Genomic DNA, 25837 nt, shown 5'->3' on the forward strand with positions numbered 1-25837 from the left:
ACAAAGAAACTTAAAACTACGACAAATACACGTAAACCGACGAGAAAAAGACCCAAACGAACGTTTTACAACGACCACAAAGAGACGTCACTTCCTGGTCATGAATCTCACTTCCTGCTCAGTCCGAGACACTGAGATATGAATGTGACTTTTTAAAAGATATTTAGTCAAAATAATAAGAGATTAAGTCCAAATAATGGAAAGATTTTTACAATAATATCTTTTATTTATAATTGTTCCCAATTTTCACAAACGTTCACAAAGTTTGTCATCGAAAGCTAAAGTTTTGAGTTACCATCTCATATTTGAGACTTTTCATTACGGTATGTTCAGCTGAAAATATGAGACGACATCATTCCAGACTTGGCGTCTGAAACCAGTGGTGTATAGTAACGAAGTAGAAATACTTCGTTACTGTACTTAAGTAGTTTTTTGGGTATCTGTACTTTACTTTACTACTTATATTTCTGTTGACTTTTTACTTTTACTTCACTACATTTTGCAAAGAAAACTGATACTTTGACTCCGATACATTTCCCCTGAAACCTTCGTTACTCGCTACAAAATCAAATCTATCTTTAGAAACAAAATGAATCACGAGAGCAGCGTCGGGGACTGTGGTGGAACACAGACTGCAAGCAAGCAGGTTTGGTGAATCAGTGGTCCTAGCAGCAAGTTAAATCATTGGTTAATCACGTTAATGCGCAATTGCAAACAAGTGCTCTCAAAGCCGCGGCGTTTTGATTCCCAGTGATGCCCAGGATGCTACATGCTATAAGCTAGCGGGCGACTACCTGAGTATAATTCCACTCTACGATGACTGATTTCATGATGGAAGCAGAAATGGAAGCACCTGCTACTCCCGCAACAAACTACGGTGGTGACGAAGACCAACACCAGTGGATCGCTAGCGAGTTAGTGAGCTGAGGAAGTGTTGACAGTTGTGCAGCACTAGTTGGCTAACGTTAGCTATAGCTAGCCACCACACCATGGGATTGACGGGAGCCGAGAGAGCACAGCGTTAGCATTAGTGTTAGCGTTAGCATTAGGGAAATCCTTCGCAGCTGTGTGCAAGCTGTGTGTGACGCTGAACACACCTCTACCTGCCTCAGCGGCCTGTGAAAGGCTATTTAGCATCGCAGGACGAGTCTTCAGCCCAAGAAGAGCGAGACTGAATTCTCGCAATTTTGAAGATGAACAGGACATTTTTCAGTTTCCAGTAATGACTGGGTTGTTACTTTCGGTGCTGCTTTAGTATTGATCATGTTTTGATATTTGAGTCATGTTGTGGATGATCAGATGGAGTTATGATGGTAGCAGTCGCCCAATTGCAGATTCAGCTTGAGCAAAACCTTTGCCTATTGTGTTCAAATCAGGCCCATAGGAGTTTACAAGGCAGGCGTCCTTTCTCTAAACACTGACCTGATGCATCAAGTGGATATGTTTTGCTGAACATAATATTATGCATTTGCCCTCTACATCCTCTAGTCCAATGAGCATACTTATAAACGCACTGTTACAACTCCTTCAGTGTCATATTGCTTTTCGGAGAATTATGATGATAAGTTCATAGTAGATGCAAAAGTATACTTATGTACAATATATTATGTTGAACATTGTTGCTCCTGGATGGATCACAGCCAACCCAATCATGTTCAACACAGCTCCATGTCCTTGGTCATGGTGCCACAGCACTTAAAAGAATAAACTTCATCATTCTCAAAATTCTGACCCTTTGCTTTTTTATTAACAGCATTTACTTGTACTTTTACTTTCAATGAACAGGTTATGATGTTCATTTAATATCAGAAAATTACTTTTGATACTAAAGTACTTTTGTACTTAAGTACAATAAATATCAGATACTTTAAGACTTCTACTCAAGTAGTATTCTAATAGGTGACTTTTTACTGGAGTAGTTTTCCAGAAAGGTATCTTTACTTTTACTCAAGTATGGCTTTTGAGTACTTTATACACCACTGCTGGAATTACATTTCCACTCAGAAGACATTTCATCATTCGAACTTTACAATGTTTAGTACATTGCATTGTAGTTTTATGGCAGGTTGGTAAAGGTTGGGAGGTATCTTTATGTACAGTTTAAATCAAAATGCAGTCAACGGCAGACATCAGACAGCCTACCAGGTGATGAAAAGGATTCATTGAGAGGGGAAGGACTTGAGGTATCTGTGGACTGTCTTTGAGTCTTCTTCCACCTGCTGAGGAACTCATCGATGAACTGTCCTTTTCTCCCATCTGTGCCCTGCAGGAGGTCTCCCACATACTCCTCGATCTCTTCTGCATTCTCGATGGATAGAATGTATCTAGACAGCAGGATGGCAAAATTACCATTTAATTCAATCACACTTTTTGTCAAAGTGGATGTAGAAAACATTAAAGACCTCAATAATTTATACACACTGCTTCTTGATATCTGTGTGGCTTCCAGCAATGTTTAATGGTCTGCTTATGTAATACGTATGGGTAGTTATAGATTTATGGATGAGGAGATTATTTATAATATTTATTTTGTTTGTGTTTTTTAACCTAATTTAACAATTCCAGTGTCCTAACCTTATACGTCATTACAAACTTAATCTGAGCCTTCACGTGACATCAAACGGCAGAGATACAAAGTATCATGTTAGCTTATTGGCAGTCAGCACTTCACCTGACGTCAGACATTTAATTTTTTTGGGCTAACTAGCGTTAACGTGACTTACTGGACGATGTCTTCACAGGCCTCCAACCCGAACTTGTGGTGTAACTGGTCCACACACCACTGCAGCAGAGCCTCGGACATGTTTACCGACGAAAAAAGACTTGACACTCAAAAGCTCAAAACCAAACGTAAGCAGTTAGCGTGTCAAAGCGAAACGGAATGAATGTGTTTCTAGTCGGCGACATAACAAATGCACACACGATGGAAGCAACTGCGTGGCAGCAGAGAATCCAGTCCGGAAGAAAACGCGTGTTGTCACTTAAGGTTCCACCCACAAACCGTTAGTACGAGAACCATTAATGAGACAGTTAAGAAATAACTATAGAACATCTTTGACGAAAGTCTATGCTTCACATCAAACAAACAATCAAAAATGATCATTTCTATCTCCAGTTCAGTCAGTCTTGAAACTGTATACATTTGTTTTATCAGTAAAACTGTATATTTGGGTGTACCTGTTAAATTCACTCACTAGGTGTCAGTTTTGTAATATAGTGAAATACAGGTGCATTCAGACAGGACTTTACAATAACGTTATTTGCTATATTTTGAGCACCAAATGACTTCCTCTGTAATCAGATGGTATTTTATAAACAGGAAGTTAAAATGTATTGTAAAAACCTTCTTATATACAGTCTATATATGGTAAAAACATCTTTGCTAGACTTCCACCTTTCTTGAGTATTTACATTTTCAGACACTTTATACTTCTACTCCACTACATTTTGGAGGTAAATATTGTACTTTTTACTTGACCACATGTATTTGACCGCTTGACTTACTTTGCAGCTTCAGAATATTATACACATTATGTTAATACAAAATATAAATCAACTAATATACTGTATTATGAAATATAACTGTGGGTTAAGATATCCAGTAATCTGTAAAGTAATTCAAATTAGCTCCACGTTTACCACCTGCAACATTAAAGTCATTCACACATTATGTATCAATAAATATAATTCAACAATTCAATATTAATTATTCGGCAACGGGCCATTCTGCATAATGAGTATTTTTACTTGTGGTACTTTAAGTGTATTCTGTTGCAAATCATTTTGTACTTTGTGTGTATCTGTATATATATATATATATATACAGACACACACACACACACACACACACACACACACACACACACACACACACACACACACACACACACACACACACACGCACAGTCAAGTAATAAAAAGCAGCAAATGTTCTTGTGTCAATTATACGAGTCCCTCTACTTTAAAAACAGCAAACATTTATTTATACAATTGGGAAAGTGATATGCGTTCTAATTCCTTTCAATATGGATTTCTTGTCTCAAGGCTATATTTCCTGTAACTGCTTGGAACAACTTTCTTGCTCAGTGCAAATTTTCATTCAATTAGATGTAGGCAATTTGATGACTCATCTTCCTCCACATACTACTACAGGATCTGCATTGGAGTACTTTTGTATTTTGTGCGAGTAGTTTTTGTCTTTATCTGGCTGGATGTCAAATCAGTCCGTCTCTGTTGTCTGTTTCAGTTTTATAGTACGATAGTCAAGGTTATAGTCCAAATAAGAAAATGTAGATGGAGCAGCAGTGTATTTATATTGTATTTATATTATATTCTATATATATATATATATATATATATATATATATATATATATATATATATATATATATATATATATACATATATATATATATATATATGTTTTTAAGTTGATTTCTTTGGCTTTCTTCGAGCATCCTATATTTGACAGAGGACAGTGTAGAAAAGAGGGAGTGAGAGAGGAGTGTGACATGCAACAAAGGTCTCACAGCTGGAATCAAACCCCAGACATCGAGGTTGTATTGCCTGCTCTGTAACCACTGGGCCACCAAGGCACTTGAGCAACAAAACATCATACATTTGAATGATCTGACATGAAAAGCAAACTGTTTTGACCTCAGTAATTCTTTAATTTTCATAAAATGTTACATTAAAATAAGCAAGAAGCAATAACTAAGACAAACATGGTTATGCGTTTGACAATATAATTTGTATTTACAGAAAGGCAACTTACAACATCACATAGATGGATAGATGAGTATTCACGTGATGCAACAAACACATTCTATCGTATAAAGTAAGTTGCATTTCTTGGTTCTAGTTCAGTTGAATCCGGACAACTCCATTTGCTTGTATTCCGTGTAGTACAAATAAATCTGCGTGAACTGAAGAAACTTCAATCTCTCTTGTGTTGTGTGGGTGTCCGTCACTGAGTTCCTGTATTAGTGAGAATCCTGTAGTATCTCACCACGAGTCAGATAGCAAATAAGTGTAAAGCCAGCTTTTAGATATTAAGGTAGAATCAACTTCAAGCCAACGATCATCGACATTGAAAAAACCACAACGATACACAATCAACATCCCAAAACAAACCACGTTTGCATCCACTGTAGATTAGCAAATGACACAATTTAAGCAATGCTTTGAAGCATCAGTGTTTGTTAGTCATTTTAGAACAGTACAAGAGGATAAAATGCTGATGTTTTCCTTTAATATGCCGCTAGGCTGTTTAATATAAAAGGCAAAGACTGGTCATTTCCACCAACATCATGTAAGACATAAATTAAAGTATTTATGCCTTGCATACAATTTGCCTGGAGTCCTCAATTAGACTTTGTATGATTAAATATCTGGTGATATACAAATCCCGTATAGCAGCCTTAACTGTATCCAAATTACCGCTTCATGACTTTTACAAATGGTTACTCTGTGGTAGCAGAAATTGGTAAAGGCTTTTATTTTTGTTTCCAGATAAAGTCCTAAGTGGAAAAGTCTTTGGAAATGGCCTCTACAAAGTTGAGTGCTGACATGAGGATCCCAATGGTGCAGAGGATAGTGAAGAGTGAGAAAGCCATGAGACAAAGCCTGTCGATAACAGACGCAGCAAATTTCCACTCGTTGCACACAGACTTGTCCACGTCTTGGTCACGGAAGCGCTTGGCAATGAAGCGCACCTCCTCCAGGATCTTGGCCAGCTCTGGTTCCACGCCGCCCGCTGTGGAGCCCTGAGCTGCTTTGAGGAGCATCTCATCGGTCGTGGAGTACTGGATGCTCTCCTGGCCCCGGATGCCGACATAAAGCATGTTGCCGTTGGTGGATTGGGGGGCTGAGGCGCCGGCACTGAGCTCCATGCCGGTCATGCTGTTCCGCGGGGCCTTGTTGTGACAGGCCGAGTGCAAACGCTCCTCACCTGGGCGCTTCATGCGCAGGAACCAGGCGCACCAGTTCAGCAGGATCACACGGGTCTTTGGGGCCAAACAGTAAAGAATACGGAAGAAAGGAATCAGGCTCTTCAAATCAATGAACAGAGGTTACATCCACCACAGAATATGCAGTCTATCTTCATACGTCATCCTTTATGTCTCATTTATTTTCTCAGTTTTGCTTTCAATGAACCCATATCAGCTCAATATTTCCCTTTTCCCAAATCATAATGAAAAGCTGATTATATTGTAGCCCCAGAAAATGCCACTTTCTGATCGGTCTTGCGATAAACACCTTCAAATCTTTGGTCACTACAGAAGGTATTTAGCAGGTAACCACTGCTCTGTGCTATCATTCTTTGACTCTAAACCTTTTCATTTTAATATTATATCAGGAATCCTCATTGTGCCAGAAATATTTATAGAAACACATTAGCCAGACTCTGAGCTCTCCTGGTGGATATTTGTAATTAACTTTTTTAACACTTGAGGACCTCTCAGTACATTTCTGCCGGTTAAAGATACCCATTTGACAACACAAGCAAATGCAACTTATTCTTAATGAACCGCTGGAAGTGAAGGAAAATGGACTGTAACCTAATACAAAATAAAAAAGCAGCATAATGGCAGTTCATCATTATACTCCCCAGTTGTGACGTGTGGTTAGACAGAAATGGCTAAAGTGGTGTTCATGGGATCATAGTTAAAGTCACAAATAATGATGTAAAATGAAACGACACTCACCCACTTCGGCATCTTGCTTCCATCAGGGTCATGGTGGTGATATTGTAAGACCAGAACTGTAGCAATTACTGAGAGACTAACAATGACCATGATGGTGGCAAAGTACTGAGCTGGAGGAGACAGTCAGAGTGGAAACAATAAAACAGATGCAGGTATTATTACGAGGAGAAAAGCTGAGGAGAAAGGTTTCTCACTTTATGTGTCTCAACGAAATGCAAAATGCTACTTTTTCATTTCACTGCTTCAAATATAGTGACCCAGATCTCGATATAAAAAAAAATCCAAATATTGGATGGCTGCTTAAACTTAATTACACTGTGATGTGAGAGAACCCATAATGAAAAACGACCACACAAATCTTCACCGGTATCTTTACGCTGATGGTCGTTGACACCCATAGCGACTGCTTTTAACTTCAGCCTGGCGCTTACCTATTAAAGGCACCGAGTCCGATGTGGCGGGCATAATCTCTGCAACCAGCAGCATGAAGACAGTCAGGGAGAGCAGGACTGTAATGCCTGGGGAGGAGACAAATCTCATAAGCACCTCAAAACAAAACTGTTAAGTGGAGTGAAAAGTATTGAAATTACACTGTTGGCTGGGCCCCAAGATTCTCTGCAAAAGTTGGTTGTTATAAATGCAATCAAACACACTTTTTCCATTCTTAAAAAATATTTTTAAATAATATGCAAAATAGTAAGTGCGCTATTTTGCTGATTTTTATTGTAAACACTCATTGTTTTATCGTTTCTGTTGAACATTTTGTTCCTAGTTTGCGTAAAGTCCTCCATCACATCCCAATGCATTTGTGCTGCCTTGTATTCTTACGCTATAATTTCGCCTTGTTTCAAATTGTATGCTCTTCAACAGTGCGGTATTGCACTGTTGTCAACTGTGAAGGAGAATTCCCCAAAAATTAGATTTGTGTGTGAACTGTTGAAGCTTATAATGTGTCACAGTCACTGGCTCCATCACCTGAGAAGGTACAACCACAGAACGACACGAAGGTATCTTTCAAATACCTGTGAGCAGAGTGTTCACTAATGAGCTGACATCGCTTAAGCCACTGGCTCTGTGGCTGTCGCACTAAAAGACTGAACTTCTCAGCAGGATTAAGAGTCACATTTGAATTAACTGCAGGCATGCTGATATACATTTGGCGCCACTGAAAAACACTTAACAGCTACATTTTCTTATACGTATTCTTATATCTGTGGAACAAGGAATAACATTTCAAATGACTATGAGTGGAATAAATATAATTTCAGCACGAAAAATCTGGTGGTCCATTTTGTCAGTCTGAGCTAAAAAATGAGAAAATATTTTTGCCAGGAACATTTGCTTCCATTTGAGTTTTAATGAACGTAACTTCCATCCAGTTATTCTGGATAATCCAAAACTGGATAATTAGGGACTATTATCGACCAAAAGAAGAAAACATTAATACATTTTAAGTGAATGTTGCTGTCAGTTTTGTTACTTTGAAATGCTTTGAGCAACAAATTCCATTCCCCTGCATTGAACAGTGATGCAGGCAGATGCTGCAAAGGTGAAAATGTCCAAACCACTGAAAATATAAATATATAATAAACACAGCTCCATACCACATGGGAAAATATGTTTTTTCTTTGTGATTTAGATGAACCAACTCTTTAAACGAATGCATACAATGAACACAGAATTGCTGATGAACCTTCTAATATATGTCAAGAAGAGTTGAGCCCACAGAGCTGCCTCGGTAACATGCTTGCACATTCAAGGGAGAGTCAGGATATAAAAGCACAAAGTATATACTCAGAATAAAGTGTAATCAAGAGATAAAGTGTATGATCATTATATAAGAAAATGTTTAATCAATATGTAACGAATGTTTAATGCATAGAGTGATTTAACAAATGTAAAAACTGTTTAACAAATGTTCTGTGTGACCGGAGCTGCGATGTATGAAAAGTGTTTTGTCAGGATGAGTTGGCAAAAAGTAGGAACAGATGTTATTGGGTGGGGTTAGGAAAAGACTGTCTCAAGAGATGAGTCATAGAGGCATAATACAGGATGAAGCCTGGACTTGTCCGGACATGTTCAGGACCCAACGCCCTCTCCAGTGGGTGGGGAGATGAGATCATGTATTGAACAGGGGGGGGCCGACAGAGCCCAAATGTCCAAGTGCGCCGATGAGGAGATACGGACGATCGCAACTGATGTATTGAGGACTTCGTCTCTGTTCACGGAAAGAAGACCGCTGTTCGTGGACAATAAGATTTAAAGACGGAGGTTTCCTCTCCCCACTGCTCGATTCTTAACAACTGGACAACGGAGAAGACGCAGCAGCCCCAGAAAGACTTTGTACTGAGTTTTGAGGACTGTTGAACGGACTTCGCTGCGAGAGCAGGAGGACCGAGGGTCCGGCCGGACCTTCGCTCCTAACGACTCCAAAAGAACCTTTTCATCGCACCATTGAACATCCAGCTCCAACCGAGCCGTCTCGGCATCTAAAACGAATGAGTGTAATCGAAGAAGAAAATTAAAGTAACGAATCAAGTGTAGTAACTTTTTATGTGAGCTGTAGCTTAAACCCTTGCAAACTAACTAAATATAACCTGCAATAAATATCTAATCTGCATTTAAAGTAAATTTCTCAAGTGCATTTATTTGCTCAAGTAGTAAAAAGTTCCTCGTGGCAGTAAAAAGTTAAAGCCATTGTATGTCTAACAACTGAGTTCTGAAAGGTTATCCTAGAGACCGAATCCACTTAACAACCCCTTACGGTTTTAGAAAGAAGATATCCTAGCCGTTAAAACCTAACCTGGCATTTACCAAGAACACGGATCCATAAGAGGGAAGCTGCCATAACCGACGCGACTGGTGGGAGCGCCCGGGGTCAGGACTGGTCTCTCGGCCGAGCGCGCTCTGACCGGAGGAAGCAGGGTAGACGACGGGAGTAACGGCAGTTAGCGGAGCCAGGCGAGTTCCCTCGCAAGAACACCAGCTCGACAATCTTTTAATAGAGAGCTGAGTCAGTAAGTAGCCCCGTATCGGGCCAGAAGTATCCCAGGATCTAACATATAATATAAACAACCCTTCACAACACCGATATGAAGATGCAGATGCAAAAAGGAGGGGACTTTGAGAGTAAAGATTTACAAACGTAATGCTCACGACAGCCCAGTTTTAGTTAAATTAAATCTGGGAATAAATGCTGCCATGGAAACACACTTCGAAATGAATGTTCACCATTCTCAAATAATAATGTCATGGCGCGGCTGGGGTTTATATACTGACTTCATATACAGTAGATCTGTGAGCACATGAGCTAGCACACACACACACACACACACACACACACACACACACACACACACACACACACACACACACACACACACACACACACACACACACCTATTTTGTGCTGTGGACAACAGTATAAAAAAACCCTGTCAAACACATTTTAGGAGCATTCAAATCTACACAACAGAGCAATTCTTATTTCCTCTATCTGTCTGTGAGCTATCAAAACATCAGAAGGAATGCACACACATCTGGCTCTAAAGCACTGTTCGGTTAATGAAGGAATCCAGCTGTGACGCAGGACTCTAATGATTTGAAGTAGGCACAAACTGCATAAATCAACCCCCCCACTCCCACACACACACACACACACACACACACACACACACACACACACACACACACACACACACACACACACACACACACACACACACACACACACACACACACACACACACACACCAACCCACAGATACTGTCTCCACCAAACCCGAGTATTTTATGCATGAAATGGGCTCAAACATTCAAGTCAACTCTGACAATTGAGATAAGATTAAACAATTTCCCGGTCCACTGACAGTTAAGTGAGTCACTCAGTGCTGATTGTCAGATTACTCCACAAGGCCGCAGAGGAAGTGGATTAATGAAAAAACATTGTTTTTCACAGAATGACTGATTACCCGGCAGACGAATGGGCTGGGAAACAAATGAAGTGTAGATGGAGAAAAGTTAGGGATTAATAGAAAGGTTGGCTCCGTGTCGAAACCACTTGGGCTTAGTTTTCAGCTGCATTCTTTGACCTAAAAATGTACAGAGGGATGTTTCTCACTCATATGGACTACACATTTGAAACATTGCTCCCTCACAGCTGCAGCCAAGGGACCCAGAGGTGGGCCAACAGAAAGAAATCATCTTTACTTTGGCTTGCAATGATTAGAAACGAATGCATCTTAAAAAATACAGTACAGACTACGAGTGCATGTACTTCAATAACAAATGTGTTGGCATGTATTCAGGGATGTCTGTCACTGTGTGTATTTTAGATGCAGATCCAGATCCACTTGCAGATCAAATGAAAATAAGAAATTCAGTGGACCCTTGTTGGAGGTATGTGCCACGGTTCCTCTGAATCCTTTATCCAAACGTTGATGGAGATATTTAATATTTGTTTCCCTACTTTATACAGAGAGGGAAACATAATTGAGACACACCTTGAAATATAATGCAATCCAATGAGACAAAAAAAAAGGACGGTGAAATTTACCACCAAGTTGAATCAACCCCTTGACAGCAAGTCTCACAAAGTTTGTATTTATTTTACTATTGGAGAGCATTGGATTGCATTACAGGGTCTCGGGTTTTTCTGCTCTCTCAATGTGCATAAAAAACAATAATCAATGAAAAGACTGTTAAATACAAATTAGAAATGGACAGTGTGTAGGATTAGGTGGCGTCTTGTGGCGAGGTTGCAGATTGTAACCAACTGAATTCCCCTCCGCTCCCTTCTCTCTTTCCAAGACTGCGCCGAGTACAAAACCTTGGTAACGTCACTCTAAGCTAACAAAAACACAACGAGTCTTCATTTCAGGTTATTATACACCAATGAAATCATGGTTATGAATCTTATATTTCAATGTGTGTGTTTCAAACCCAGTGAGATCTTTTCTCCAGAGTCAGCAGGCAGAAGGAAGACGAGCAGCGCCAGAGTGGCGATCAGGACACACGGGATGAGCAGGTTGAGGCCGTAGAAAAGGGTCCGCCTCCTCAACACCAAGGTGAAGGTAATTTCAGGGTACGGCTCCTCGCAGCACGCGTAGATACGCTCGTTTCTCTGTCCTACAACCTCTGTGAGACGAAACAAAACACGGTCTACTCTGGCAGAAATGGAGTGAAAAGTTACAGAGAAATCATCATTTAGAATTTTGAATCAATCCTCTCACCGACAAGATCCCACTCTCCGTTGGCGATGTAGTCTGTGATGTCAGCCTCCAACATCTTCAAGTCCAGAGACCAGCCCCCGTATGTCGAGGAGCCAAACTTCAGCTCACACCTCTGGACATCAAAGGGGAACCAGCGCACATCGATTTTGCAGGTGCTCTTGAAGATCCCTGTTGTGGCGAGAAACATGTTACGACCAAGACGGATTGCATGGGGTTCCATTTGTGCCAAAATGATGTCACATGCACACTGACTATACCAGCTGAAGATGTGACAAAACAGATACCCAACATTTTAACTACGTCCATTCAACTCGTCGACAGTGAGGACGACACATCATGACGACAGGGAGTGACAGACGTCCAGTCTGCAGTTGAATTGACACAGACAAATGTTTTGTCAGGTGAGCATAGACAGATCAGATCAGTCACAAATAGTTCTGTCACAACGGAAGTACAGTCCAAAGTCGAATAGACAGACAGATGTTTTGTCACAAGTTCAGTCGACATACTGCAACATCATTTGGCCCAAAAGGAACCACATAGCATTGAAGAAAGACTTGCTTTGAGATATACCATACTTCACCTGAAGATGGCTACTGAAGAGCGAGAGACGGACAGAAAGGGATGGAGTGTTATTCAGAGCTCTGACAACATTTTAACTACTCTGGAATGTAGGAAGCAGAGGGAAATTGAATAAAGAAATGACAGCTAACAGCTAGAGGGGCAGCAAGAGAGGTTTTACTCCAATATCCAATATGATAATGAAAAGAAAGTGTCCGGTAATCCTTCAGGAGAGGCTGGACACCAAGCTAATTTCCATCCACATTGAAGAAAGATATGAGACATCCGCAGTAAACAAGGTCTCTCGCCTCTCTCATGGTGCCATGAAGATGATAAACCTCAGCAGGGAATGAACAGAGATGGGGAGCAGAAAATATGAAGAATGAATGCCATTTACTGCAATGAACCTCAGTGACAAAGACAAGCTATCAGGAAATGATTCTGAACGGCGGTCGAGGTCACATCTGCGTGTGTCTAGTGTGTTGAGCTCAAGCGGCGACTGAGTATTCTGGCAGCAGTGGGTCCGAAGGGGCTGGTTCAGGGAAAGTGCGTCGCTGCTCAAAGCTTCACTGAGCGCGATAGCGATGGAGCCACGTCTTTGGAGCGTTTGACATTACTGGGATAAGAACATTTGAAGAAGTCGGTTTGCTGAGCTTAGCATACCATAAAGGCTAGAAACGAGGGGGAAACAGCGAGTCTGGCTCCGTGCAAAAGGGAACAAAATTCACCAGCACATCTAGAGCTAACTAATTAACATTGTCTTGTTTGTTTGAAGTGGAGCTCCCAGTCAAGAAATATTCTGCCACGTAGCCCCTAATAAAATCCCAACTTGTTATTTGTACAATTTGCACAGATTAATTAAATGAGATACAATATGTTCATTGGGGACCTTTAGAGGGGCTGTCAGTTGTGTTTTGGATCGAGCTAGGCTAGTTGTTTCACCTGTTTTAAGTTTTTATGCTAAGCTAAGCTAAGACATGATAGTCTAATCATCCAACTCTCAGCAAGAAAGAGAAAACATATAGTCCCTAAAATGTGAAACTTTTTTCCTCAGGAAAAACCAACCTGAATTTAAGTGTCAATAGATCAACTTTTTGACATAACCAACCAGCATTTTAGATGAATTTAAGCCAAGACTAATATGCTGATAACTTTAGGGAGCTTATTCAAAGCTCTCATCCATGAAAACACAGCAGCCGAAGCTTTTTTTCTCAATACTCCTTCGTGGAAATCACCAAAAGAACATACAGCATAATGTTTCTCATGCTTATACAGCACAATAACAGGATTCTGCTGAGTATACATTGTATAATATCAGGAGGAGGATTGTGTTTGTTTGATAATTGAGCCTCTGGCACGAACTTCAACCTTTTTTGAGCAAATGAATGAAATAACATTTTTTTACATGACGATGAATAGACTGTCAGCTATTTATTGTGGTTTTATGATATTATGATTATAATTAAGCTACAATACAATAATAATATCTCATCGTAGTTTTTCCCCCTGAATTCCTATTTATTTTGATTTATTTAACTATGGTGTAAAAGTTTTGTATTTCTTACCACTTTTTTAAAACTATAACTGTGTGCTGTATCATTACTTTTTCATCACATTCCTTTGTGCATTCTCTCTCCGACTCTGCAGGTAGAATATCAGGTTTAGTTACGCGGTTTGAGTAAAAAGTAGCACGTCTTTCATCTGATAAAATATAGAAAACATTACATTGCTGCTATTCTAAGTGTAGCTGTGACCATCAAGTGTTTCCCAAAACAAGTAGCATCTGTGACTATTTTGAAATATTTGTATGTGTAAAAAATAAAAACCCAGCAGAGGAAGGGAGCCATAATTTAACGTCTGTTATTTTGGTCTGACTGAGATTCTGCCTCTTACCTGGAGGTATGTAGGAACAGGAGCCAAAGGAATTGACCAAAATGTTGGTGTGGAACGTAGCATCAAATCTTTCATTAGCACTGTGGACAACATGGAGTACATCAGTATTTACTGCAGAGTCATCTGTCACCAAAGTACAGCTTCAGTGGAAAACATGTCAACAAATTCATACAGCGATACAGCCTTTGCAAGAATTAATAATAAGGATGCAACATACATTTTGGGGGAACCACAAACAGCGAGTGAAACTGATAAAACAATATCATATGAATGATTATAAGTGAATAATCTTCTCTTGAAAAAAATAACCAACGAATGTAATATTATTTCCATGAGCCCTTGTCAGTCACAGGTCATTAGAAGTGTCCTAACTCGCCCCCACATATGGTGCCCTGCCTCCTTGGTATGCTGCTCTTGCTTTCGTTGCTTTATGTGAATCACCCGAGCTTGATTGATGTGGAGTTGGCCGCTGGAGCGATCGTAAAGGAGAATTGCAAAGGGGTCCACCACGGGAATGACCTCCTCTGCAATGCTTTTTGGAGCCTTTGACAGAGCCATGAAACACTAAAAATCAGGCCTGCCCTCCGTCACCCCTCCTTCATGTTGGACTACTCTTGGGAAACAAGGCTCATCTGTTAAGTTGCCCAGAGAAAAAGTATAAGCAGAGCCCCAGAGATTGAGGTCCAAATACTAAATGGGTTTTCCTGTTTCATGGCTCTGTCAAAGGCATTCATGACGAGGTCATTTCCTTTGTGGAGGGCTTCACAATTCTCCTCTGTCTCTCCCTCCAAACCGAGAAGACATCACCAAGTCTATATAATTAGGTTTCAATGTTTTGAAAAAAGAATCCGTATTCTCTGAAAAGTTCTTCTACAATTTCCAAGTGTTATCGGACAGAATTGATCAAATTCTGATCGGTACACAAAGTTATTTCACGAGGGTTAACAGCTGCAACAGTAGCAGTTTGTTTGTTAAGGTTAATAAACGAAAGGATTAAGCTTCTAAAACTCTACAGAACTTGCATGCAACAGACATGAAACTATAAAGTCAAGCCTTGGTTCTCAGATAACGTGATTTCCTTCTCACAAAGTGACTGAATTCACCATCACCTATTCACCTGAACAGTTTGGGATGTTGTATATGGTATCATTGTAACCCATGAGCATCAAAACAGGGGTGTTATGTTTGGTACAGGAGAGTTGATGCAAAATATAAACATTTGGTTATAGCAGAGAGTGTGATGGCGTTTCTGTGATGGCTCCATTTCTAAAAATCTTCAGGGCCCCGAACTGTACAAGTTCCAAGTGAACACCATTTTATCACCTGGACTATAATGAGTGAGAGAAAGCAGGTACACAGCACACGCAGTGTCCCAAATCCCTTGGAGATTAACTCCAAGATTAACTTCCACAGTCTCATTCAAAGAGTCTCAAATCAAGGCTTACCTCAGAGGTCCAATGACAAATGAAGTGCAATGCTTTTCCCCATCATTAGTCGATGGGACAGTAGAGTGCCTCTGATGTGATTTGTTCAGATAATTCTTTCAAAGGTTGATTAATGATGATCTGTACAACATTTTTCATTAGGGACATATAATAAAATGCTCTTTCTCCCATCTTTTCTACACAAGTTTATTCATTTTTCTTCATGATTTATTGCTACAACGCTCTCGTCTAGACTGCAGTGAATATATTGAAACTGCAGAGCAACACTAACCTTGATGTGTAACCAGCTTACCCAGTTGTGATTAACCTAAAAATGTCAACAAGTATATTCCCTTCCTGCACATTGATCATACTTGTACCAGACGTAAACACAACGTTATTTTGTTCCAAAAGGAATGAGGTTTAGGTTTGTTTTGTGCAACAGCAGCATTTATTTATCTTTCATTTTCTGCTTGTGTGGTCTCTCTCTGCAGGATGTTCTGAATAAGTCCTGTGACAACACGGAGTCTGTTGCTTTGCAGACCTCATGAAACAAGCAGGAGCAGGAGCCTAAATATTTCAGCATATTCTGACTTGTTGCCACCTGAAGTTATTTATTTCATTCCAGTGGCTTTTATGTTCTGTTTGCTCAAGGCAATTTTCCACTCGGGTGTTAAATACCCGGGTGTTCCTCTATAGAAGGAAAACAATGGGTTTAAACATTAAACGAGGCTAATAGATGTCTGCTGCAACTTGTATGTCGATTGAAAAAAGTAATATGAAAGCTCGTCTTTACCAAAAATGAAGTTTGACCTTTAAATATATGAAAGTAGTCTCATGCAAGAACCTTTTCATTTCGTTATACTTTGTACATTGAGGTTTGATCGTACAAGTGTTCCATCAGGTTTAGCAAAACCTCTAAACAGCACACACCCATTCATTGCTTGTTTCAACTTGATGAATACCACCTGCTCACGAGTAGCAATTGATCATTTGCTAAATCTAAGGCTTCCTGTTCTGCTCCATTTGTGGAGTTTCAGTCACAAAACATGTGAACTAAGAGCAAATAGAATCGATTTTCACACCACAGAGCTTCGAGTCCTGATGTTGGAAATCAGCAGATGAAAACTAATTTTGCGGTGTCAGTGGTGATAGAATTGGCTGACCAAAAAAAAGACATGACGTTAGAGGCCAGAACTTACATTTCAAGCGTTCATGAATGAATCTGTTCGGTGTGATGTGGTTCTTGCACGAGGCCCAATTCATTTTTTTATTTAAATATTTTATATATTTTCAACACAGAGCCAAAATAAATAATTCCTGTGCATTTCAGAAAAATATTTTCTGCCGTGTCTAATGTATCACAGTCAGTGTCATTGCCACAATCTCGTTTTCAACTCTGGAAAACAAAATCCAAAAATGCATCATCCCTCTGACATCCCCCCCCCCCTATTATATTGTGCAGAGGACAATGCATGCATGCTGAGTCTGATAACATGCATATCCAATTACAGTACAGCACCAGCGGATCTGTCCTTACAATACCTGTTATACAGCAGAATGTCTGGCTTCCAAATGAGATGGTCAGGGAACCTCACATTGCTCACACCTGGATACGCTGATGGATCCCACCGGAGGTAAGAGTCATCCCAGAACTGTGGGATGCAGAAATATGATGTATTTTTCATATTTTACATAAACAACTTGAACAACTTCAACATATCCTTTAAACCTGTACGTTTGGCGAGCCTATTTTAGATTCACAAGAGGAGCCATAGCAATAAAAGAGAAATAGGACATACGAGATGAAAGCTGTTTTTAGGGCTGCAGGGTTAAAGCCTCTCTGATGAAGTTCTCTGACTCATCCAAGCAACGCATAACATTGTGCTTACGATGTCTTAGAAGTGCCTTACATGTAGGGACACCAGAGAACACAAACAGCTGACAGCTGACTGAAGCAACAACCTCGTTGCATCATTGTGAGCCACCATGAGCCTCAATGTACTACTTTTCATATAGTTACATCAGAGACGAGCTACATGCTGTAGGTGTGCAGAGGGCTCTAAATAATGAGCATTGTACATTGACAGAACACATAATAAACTTGCGAATAAACATATGGGCCTGAGTATATAGGGGTTAAAATAAGTAGGTTTGTTATGTGAAATAGGTGCTTTAATTTACTAGAGTGGGGGGGGGGGGGGGGGGGTCAAACCTATAATTTGTAATATAGCATCCTGGCCCACAGCAGATGTGTACACATGATTACTTGAGGTGATTTCCAGCAAACTGGTACAGCTGGTTGATCTGGCTAACACATCATATCTTGATTTTTTACATCTTGATGAAATTTTATAAGAATTTGTGCACTCAGATCTATAATACATGTTCTAGTTAATCATGGTATTCAAATAATGGCTTTGGTCAGCATGAAGAAATATAAAGGTCAGTCACTGATAAAGGCGGAGTCAAACAGGTGGAGGGAGGGGAGATCATAGCTCACATGGTAAATTCAGAATAAACCCCAAAAACCAAACTGTCTCTCAGCTGTCCTCGACAAAGCACAAACATGTTTAAAAACAGAACGGAAGCCACTTAGCTGTGGCATTATGCTCTACATGCTACAATTGTCAGTGTATTTATTATTTGTTCACTCCAACAAAAAGGAGAAGAACTATGAGTAGATGTGATAAACAAGACTGTAAGACAAGAACTACACGTATATTGTGATGAGATACACAAACAGAATACCAGGATAGAGGCTTAAGTTTAAGGTACAGTTTGACAATTAAAATCAACCTGCAAGCTCCTCTTAAGCTCACTTAATAACATGCGATATCTTGTTTGTTAAATCTTCCATAAATGGAAGTGTGAAAAACAACACATTTGTGTATTTCTGTTGGGATTTTGTGCCTCACTTTTTAAGGCACATAAGTTGCAGCCGAGAATAAGTCTGACACAAAACCCCCCGAAAAACGGGGAAATGGTCGTGAAGTTTAGCTTTTCTGTGACTTTACATACATTGTACAGGGAAAGGTCTTACCAGCTGTAGCCAGATGTTGGTTGTCAAAACCTGGTTCTTCTCATCCTGTTATAAAATGATGAAGTGATATTTAGTAACATTATTACAGATGTTAATTATCCAGAAATGTATCACTGTGGATTAAATATAACTGGAACCCGAATTTATTCAGAAGATAACAGCTAGTTTTGACTTTACACATATTGGAATTGATTTTGGCTGTGAAGTGAGAAGACAGTCACAATCTTTACATTGAGTTATCATAACACCGCCTTGTGCACATGCATGCTCAGTAATGTGAGGACAGTCACTGGATACGTACCACATCCATGATCTGCATGAGGGTAAGGCCGAATTTAACAGTGAGACTCTGAGAGTCGTTGGAGACTGGTCTCACCAGCGGGTTGTAGCCAGCCATCAGGTCATTGTACAGTCTGCTCTGCTCTGGCCCTTGAAGAGAAACTACAGAAGACAGAGAAACCTAGACAGTAAATACTTTCATAATCCCTTCAGACAAAATGTGAGCAAGACAGACACTGTTAGTCACATCTATTGCCAATTCCTTTTCAACTACATTGGTAAACTCCTATAGACAGCCATCCTGCAGCACAAACAATCCTTTTTTCTACTTTAAGCTGAACTAAATGACTCTCTGAGACTGCTTTCAGCTCAGTTTCTCTTTCTCTTTTTGTCAAGAAAGAGCAAAAGCATTTGTTTGGAAAAAAGAGACAAAAAGTGAATTTGACCAATAGAAAATCCAAAGAGAGGGGCGTCACAGTACTGAACCTTTTGTGATCGACTAATCTTTGTGTATCTAACACAACACTTATACCACAGTACTGAACGGGTTTAATGCTTGTTTGAACGTGTCTGATGTTAAATGTTAACAACAGCAGGCTAACATACTCAGAGGGACAATCAAGCGGCAACCTCCAGGTCCAAAGCCAAAGTGCCATAAAGTTGCATTATTTCTGATAGCCAGCAGGGGACTCATGAAAGATATTTGTAACATTTTGGTCGCCTTAAAATGTGTTATTCAGCATTCAGTTATACTCAGTTCCACCCTCTCGTGCCACTTCTACTTGCAAAAAGCAAAATGCCGAACTTAAGGCCTCAATAGGTGACGTCACGGTTGCTACGTCCACTTCTTCTATACAGTCCATGTTGACAGGTCCTCTTCACGGAGCTGGCAGCCATGTTACTACAGTAGCCCAGAACAGTCAAACCAAACACTGTCTCTAGAGAGGGGCATTCATGTTTTCACACCAGCTCCCGTAGTTCTCCTACGCGCTTGGCCAACAGGGGAAGTTTGAGTTGGTTGCAATCTGCAAGCTCACCGCAAGATGCCGCCAAATACGACGCACTGCAATCCATCCAATATTAGATGTATTACACTCTGGAGCACAATCTCGTGGTGGCACAAGAGTAAAAGTCAGGGGATAACCAAAGTCAGTCAACTTTATCCTCTCAGGAACATGAATGTCTGTACAAAATTGCAGGGCAATCTTTTCAATCGTTGAGATATTCCATTTTGGACCAAAGTGTTAAACTGACCGATATTGCCCAATAATGAAGCCCCAACACGAGATTGTCTTTAAATGATTTGAAGGTTAATTTAAGTTCAAGGATGAGACCCAATCCCCACACTCTCGCATCATTCAGTACCTGCCTGAACTCCAGGCTCATCAAACCTCTTTCCATTTGTAATCTTGCTTCATCCTGCAGCCACCACTCCAGCTCCCCCGTACACCAGGTCACTCAAGAAACCGCTCACAATCATTTAGCATTTCAATTAATGTTTGGTGAGGTCTTTTCTTTTTTTGTTGTTAAATCAAAGTGAGAGTGGAATATTCTAACTAAGTCCAGGGTGGTGAAACACGATCCAAAAACAATACCTGGACTGGGTTCACCTCACTGCCGAATCAGACCTGCTCCTCATTTTAACACACTCTCGTATTCCCCACTTGAGTTATGGAGCATTTTTGGCAACATATATTCACTTCACGAATGGCCACAGCCCTATGATCCTAAACAACATGAGAAGCGCATTATCCCGATGATTTGGCAGAGATCTGGCTGTCTGTCGGCATCTCCCCATTCCCCTGCTCCCTGTTGCATCCAGTTCTTTGACGGAAAAGACAGAAATATTTGCTGAAAGCTTCTCTTTGTCCGTGGATCATTCCCCTGGAGATCTGCAACCCTACAAATCTCACCATAATCAAATTTCACCATGAAGATCAGCAAGACGAAAACAATGTGCGTCATTGTGTTACGCTTTTTTCTGAGAAACATCCTGGTACATTACTGGCTATCAGACCACAACACAAGCATCGCTGTTATGTTGGAAATATGTTGCTGAAAGTGAGCTGGGAGCCATCAAAGAAAACGAGAAGCAAAGCCTTTCTGCCTCATAATCAAATTAAACCGCCTTAATAATGTCTGAGAGATGGACAAGGGCTTTAAGTACCCCAGACATGTGCTCAGACATTTAGACGTGCATGTATGAGCACACGCTAACACCATTTATCTCCATCTGCCTCTTTATACTTCACTTTAGGGGAAGCCTTAATCTACTGGTGCCTGTAAAGTGCAGACTGAAGAGTCTGAGTCGGTGATTACCATGAAATGAACTGCCTCAATTAAAATATTCAAAATTCAGAGCAGATCTGAGGAAAGTTGATGAGACACAGCATGTCTCAAAGGCTTCTTGAACTAATTACCACTTACCGGGTAACTTAGATTTTTGTTTTAAATCCAAATTTGCATGGGGCGACTTGTGATGTGTGTCCTTTGAGTCGGAGCACGGGCAGCTGTACAATAGCCACAACAAGAACGCTGTCACTCAAGTGTTAATAAAGACACTTTTCTGTTTCTCTCGGTCTGTTTGTGTCTGTCTCTCTCCATCTCTCTTAAATTCAAATTCATAGGGGGTTTATTGGCATGAAAGTTTGAAGGACAGTTTTTGCCAAGAAATCAAATCATCATCACAGTCACTTTTAATTGTTTGCCTCAGTGTAGGAAAACAATAATACCACATTATTTTCCACATTTCCATCGACAAAAAACAGCGTGCAAGTCTCCCTTGAAGCTTAGAAACCTCCCATAGCACCATTAAAAGTTCAGCGTTGGGCAGTATGCCGGTTTCATGTGCGGCCACAATGTGGATCTTGCACCGTCTTTGTAGTGATAATCACACGTTTTGGTTTTAGCGTGTTGAAGAAAATCATCATGTAACTTGTGAATCCAACTGTTGTTACGATCTTAATTTCCATGATTGCAATAAACACGAGTGTTCCGCTTCATGTCAAAGTATCCAGAATCATTTGAGACGTAAAACCTCATATCGTGTTATGTAACATATTCTGGTACAAAACAACATTCTTAAGAAGTGATCAGGAGCAGACACCGTGTAATAAATCTCCCTCAAGTGCAGCAAAACATTTCTGCACATGGAGCTCTGTTCTGCCAAAAGTGTCACGTGCAACTTGAAGGTACTGAGTGTAGATACAAAACGCCGAGTTCAGGAGCCAAAAAGAGATAGAATTTAATAAGATATCCCACAGAGGGAAAACACAGGAACAGACGTGTCAAGAAAACATGAGGCTCGAACGAAGGGCAAGGTACAGACACGCCTTAAATACACTTGAGGCAATTACACAGGTGAACCCACTTAAGGTGAGCCAAGTCCAATCAGTCCACAAAACCTAATTAAGGCGCACTCTGCCACCATCTGCTGGATGTCCTGGGGTCCTACGGCGCAGTCCTGACAAAAAGGTTGAGAACATGTCCTAATGAAGAGACCAGATGTGCTTTGTTTTTCCATTCATTTTTCGACTGCTTTGATTGGTGGAAAGCAGTTAAGGGGGGTGAATTTTGACTATAAAAGTGATCTGTGAAAAGTAGTATGGAATCTCTCTGAATGGATCACAGTATGTTTACACAATGGGACAGCCTCCTCCACCCAGAACACGTGTGTCGACTACTCATTTTCATTTGAAGCCAATTAACTCATCCGTCTTTTCAGAATATTTTTTAATTTCATAAGTTATGTTGCCTTACATTGCAAAGAGAGTGAACATTAGAATCATCTTTTCAGCAGAGCACCCCTTTTTGAAATACCATGATATTACACAGACACCACAAACCCCCCCCCCCCCCCCCCCCCCCCAAATACCTGATATCGATTTTAGGTTATATCACCCACCTGTATACACACAGCGCTAGGACTCCATATCACAAATTGATGAGATGTAAAGTGCATTGACTTCATTATAGGGTGCAGATGGGAGATTGTTTGTCAGTTGTTACTATACAAAATATGCCTACTGTACCTACATAAAGAGCTTTAAAGTGAGAGAAAACACATGACACCTGCCACCAAATGCAAACACACACAAGCACAAAGCCGATCACTGCCTCGTTACGTGAAATGGAAACGCAAGTCTTGTCATTCACTTTCATAGTTAGCCCACATTCAGCGTTCTGCATGGCTGAAAACGATGGGTGGTTTACTCTGATACAGACTAATGTCGATTTTACTTTAATTTATAATAACAGGGCAGCACTGAAAAGGTTGAGAATATAGTAAACAACTCCCCCACAACATTATACTTTCTATAGTTCATATTCACATATCACATGAGGTAATTATGGAGCCTACTATTGATTAAAAATAGCATTAAATAACGTTAATGTTACCAAAACTCGGTGTTTGGCACAACAGGTATGTAATCCCATGAGCTATAGGCTTGCAAATCAATCCAGTGTGGAGCAGGTTAATTACACACATGAAAGGTAAACACCCAAACGCGCCTCCTGTTAAAGATTTCTCCAGGGTTTGTGAAAGCGCGCGCTGACAGCCTACCTTTCACCGTGAAGGCGGTGACTGCGAGGAAGAGCAGAACATTCAGTGAGGACATGTTGAGCCGAGCGAGGACCGCGAGCGGAGAGTTTCATCTGAACCTGACGGGATGCGGGGATGATGATATTGTGTGCGTGTGTCAGTGTGTGTGTGTGTGTGTGTGCGTGTGTGTGCATTAAATAACTCCTCCTACTTATGAATAGCTCTCTGATGGGACAGCCATCAGATTTGTTGCAGCGTCAACACTCAACAGTAGGCTAGTTGTCTCACTGATTGCCAATGCGACTATTGATAGAGGATGACAGTTGGCCTGTATACTAAATAGACCAGCCTGTGTTTAAAAACGTTCCGAAATGTCGATTTCATCACCACATATGACTACTGTTGGTACAAAGGCATGCTTTATCTAGCAGTCACGAACTAAAGCACCCATATATCTGCTTGCCCACTGCATCCCTGCAAAAAGAGTTCAAATAGTTTGAAAGGTGATGCACAGGGAGGCTGAAAAAGTTGTACAGCAATCAAGGAACTTTTTGCAAAGCAAGGTGACATCTGCTGGTCACTGACCAGAATTACAACTGTATTTTGAATTTAGCAGCTCAGACTGTTTTGTGGTTCAAACTCTTGGATCTAATTTTTGACCAAAGTTCTTAAAACAAAAAACAAAAAAACAATCTATATCAACAATAAACTATGCAAGGAGCTATTCCCCCTGGGTGTTAGGGTGTTGCATAGGTTGGAAATCCATGCAACATCCACCCACCACCAGCATCACCCACAACCCACAACCCACAACCCACACCCACAACCCACAACCAATCCCAGAATATAAAGAGCACAAAATACAACTAAATAAAAAGAATATGTCAAAAACAATTCTCAATTTGTCTATGTTTGGTGTAAATTGTGATATCTATTAAGACTTCTGGGGACATGCGGTAGTATGTCTACAGTACTCTGGTAATAATGTGAAATATTCATTTTATGACACAATAAAGCATCAAAGATAACATAAGGATATCGCAGCAAAAACAAAAGTAAAATACTTACCCCAAAGGACATCATACAGTATATACACATAAGTAAATGTGTATTTTTAGACAACTCTAAGACTAAAAGTACATTCATTTGATGTATTTTATGAAAACTCAGAGTTTCTGTGTCTTGAATAGCTGCTGTTGTTGTGTGTTGTTTACATGTTTACCCTCCACTGCACATGTATGAGCTGATATCTGCATCAACAGGCTGTACCTGAAGATCAACACAAACATAAATGTGGACGTGGCGGCTAATTAAATGGCGCTGTATGTTCTGCTCTGGACAGGTTGAAAGGAGCTGATTAACAGGCATGTCGGCTGTATGCATGTGCGCTGCATGTCAAATGACATGCTTCATTAGTCACGGGATACATACACTGATGAATACATTTCATCACGCTTTTATCAGAAGGTAAAGAGATTGTGAAGTAAGAATGAATTGATGGAGCCTGCATTCATGTAGAAATTAATAAAAAGATGTCTGTACATATGAGCTGAAACTGGAAGACCAGCTTTTGGTGCTTTTACAGCTCCTCAGAGACCAAATTTAATTTTCTGTTTGTTTTCAACTGAACTGCACACAACAGATGGTTGCATCATTATTGATAGCGTTCCCCCACAACAGGAGGCAAAGTCTTGCTGGACTACTCACATCCTCTAATTACAAGACCGGAAATATTCCATACATATTCAAGGTTTTTCTTCTGTTAGATTCTTTTTTCGTTTTTTTTTACCTTTCTTGAATAATGCATTCTTTGAAAAGCCCAAAAGACTGAATAAAAGGTTTGCAGGGTGTGAGGAGTCCTCTAAAATATTCAAACCTTTCTGCTGCATTCAGAAGTGTAACTTAGTAAATGTTGTACATAAATCAGTAAATAAATTCAAATGTTGGGGCCAAAGGTTAGTTGACAGACAGAGGAGCCTTTTGACATGACACAGTAAGAAACGCACTGGTGTAAATATAAATTGAGTTTGCTACCGCAGCCTCCACGGCTAGCTCTAAACCACCAGAATATTCATAGATATTTAATGTTTAATTAAAATCAATTTGTAATATGAGAAAATTTAAAAATCAAATATTAAGCAATGTATTATTAAATA

At 40.2% G+C, this 25837-nt stretch overlaps 2 protein-coding genes across 2 annotated transcripts in view; both read right to left on the reverse strand.

Annotated features, from left to right (window-relative positions):
* trip4 (thyroid hormone receptor interactor 4) overlaps positions 1-2873 on the reverse strand; it is an 89122-nt gene extending 86249 nt beyond the window's left edge. Inside the window, exons 1-2 of the mRNA XM_079293617.1 lie at positions 2724-2873; positions 2143-2324 (exon numbers count right to left, since the gene is read on the reverse strand). Coding sequence (XP_079149743.1) covers positions 2143-2324; positions 2724-2803 — 262 coding nt within the window. The 5' untranslated portion in view covers positions 2804-2873. The remainder of the gene's footprint in view (positions 1-2142; positions 2325-2723) is intronic.
* Positions 2874-4647: 1774 nt separating this feature from the next.
* On the reverse strand, positions 4648-23840 carry chrna7a (cholinergic receptor, nicotinic, alpha 7a (neuronal)). The gene is made up of 10 exons (XM_079288991.1): positions 23703-23840; positions 19161-19300; positions 18860-18904; positions 17362-17471; positions 14393-14472; positions 11939-12106; positions 11649-11843; positions 7139-7225; positions 6708-6817; positions 4648-6005 (listed from the first exon to the last, which is right to left on the reverse strand). Exons 1-10 carry the CDS (start codon positions 23755-23757, stop codon positions 5520-5522), a joined length of 1476 nt encoding a protein of 491 aa, XP_079145117.1. The 5' UTR covers positions 23758-23840; the 3' UTR covers positions 4648-5519.
* Between the last annotated feature and the right edge of the window lie 1997 nt (positions 23841-25837).

Source organism: Melanostigma gelatinosum (assembly GCF_949748355.1).
Source record: "Melanostigma gelatinosum genome assembly, chromosome: 2".
Lineage (NCBI taxonomy): Eukaryota > Metazoa > Chordata > Actinopteri > Perciformes > Zoarcidae > Melanostigma > Melanostigma gelatinosum.

Bases quoted from the DNA above. Each gene is read 5' to 3' on its own strand.
- chrna7a (XM_079288991.1), bottom strand. From the start codon at position 23,757: ATGTCCTCACTGAATGTTCTGCTCTTCCTCGCAGTCACCGCCTTCACG. The intron at 17,472-18,859 runs GTAAGACCTTTC...TGCATCCCACAG, and splicing joins CCAACATCTGGCTACAGCTG to TTCTGGGATGACTCTTACCT. The intron at 11,844-11,938 runs GTGAGAGGATTG...TTCGTCTCACAG, and splicing joins CGGAGAGTGGGATCTTGTCG to AGGTTGTAGGACAGAGAAAC.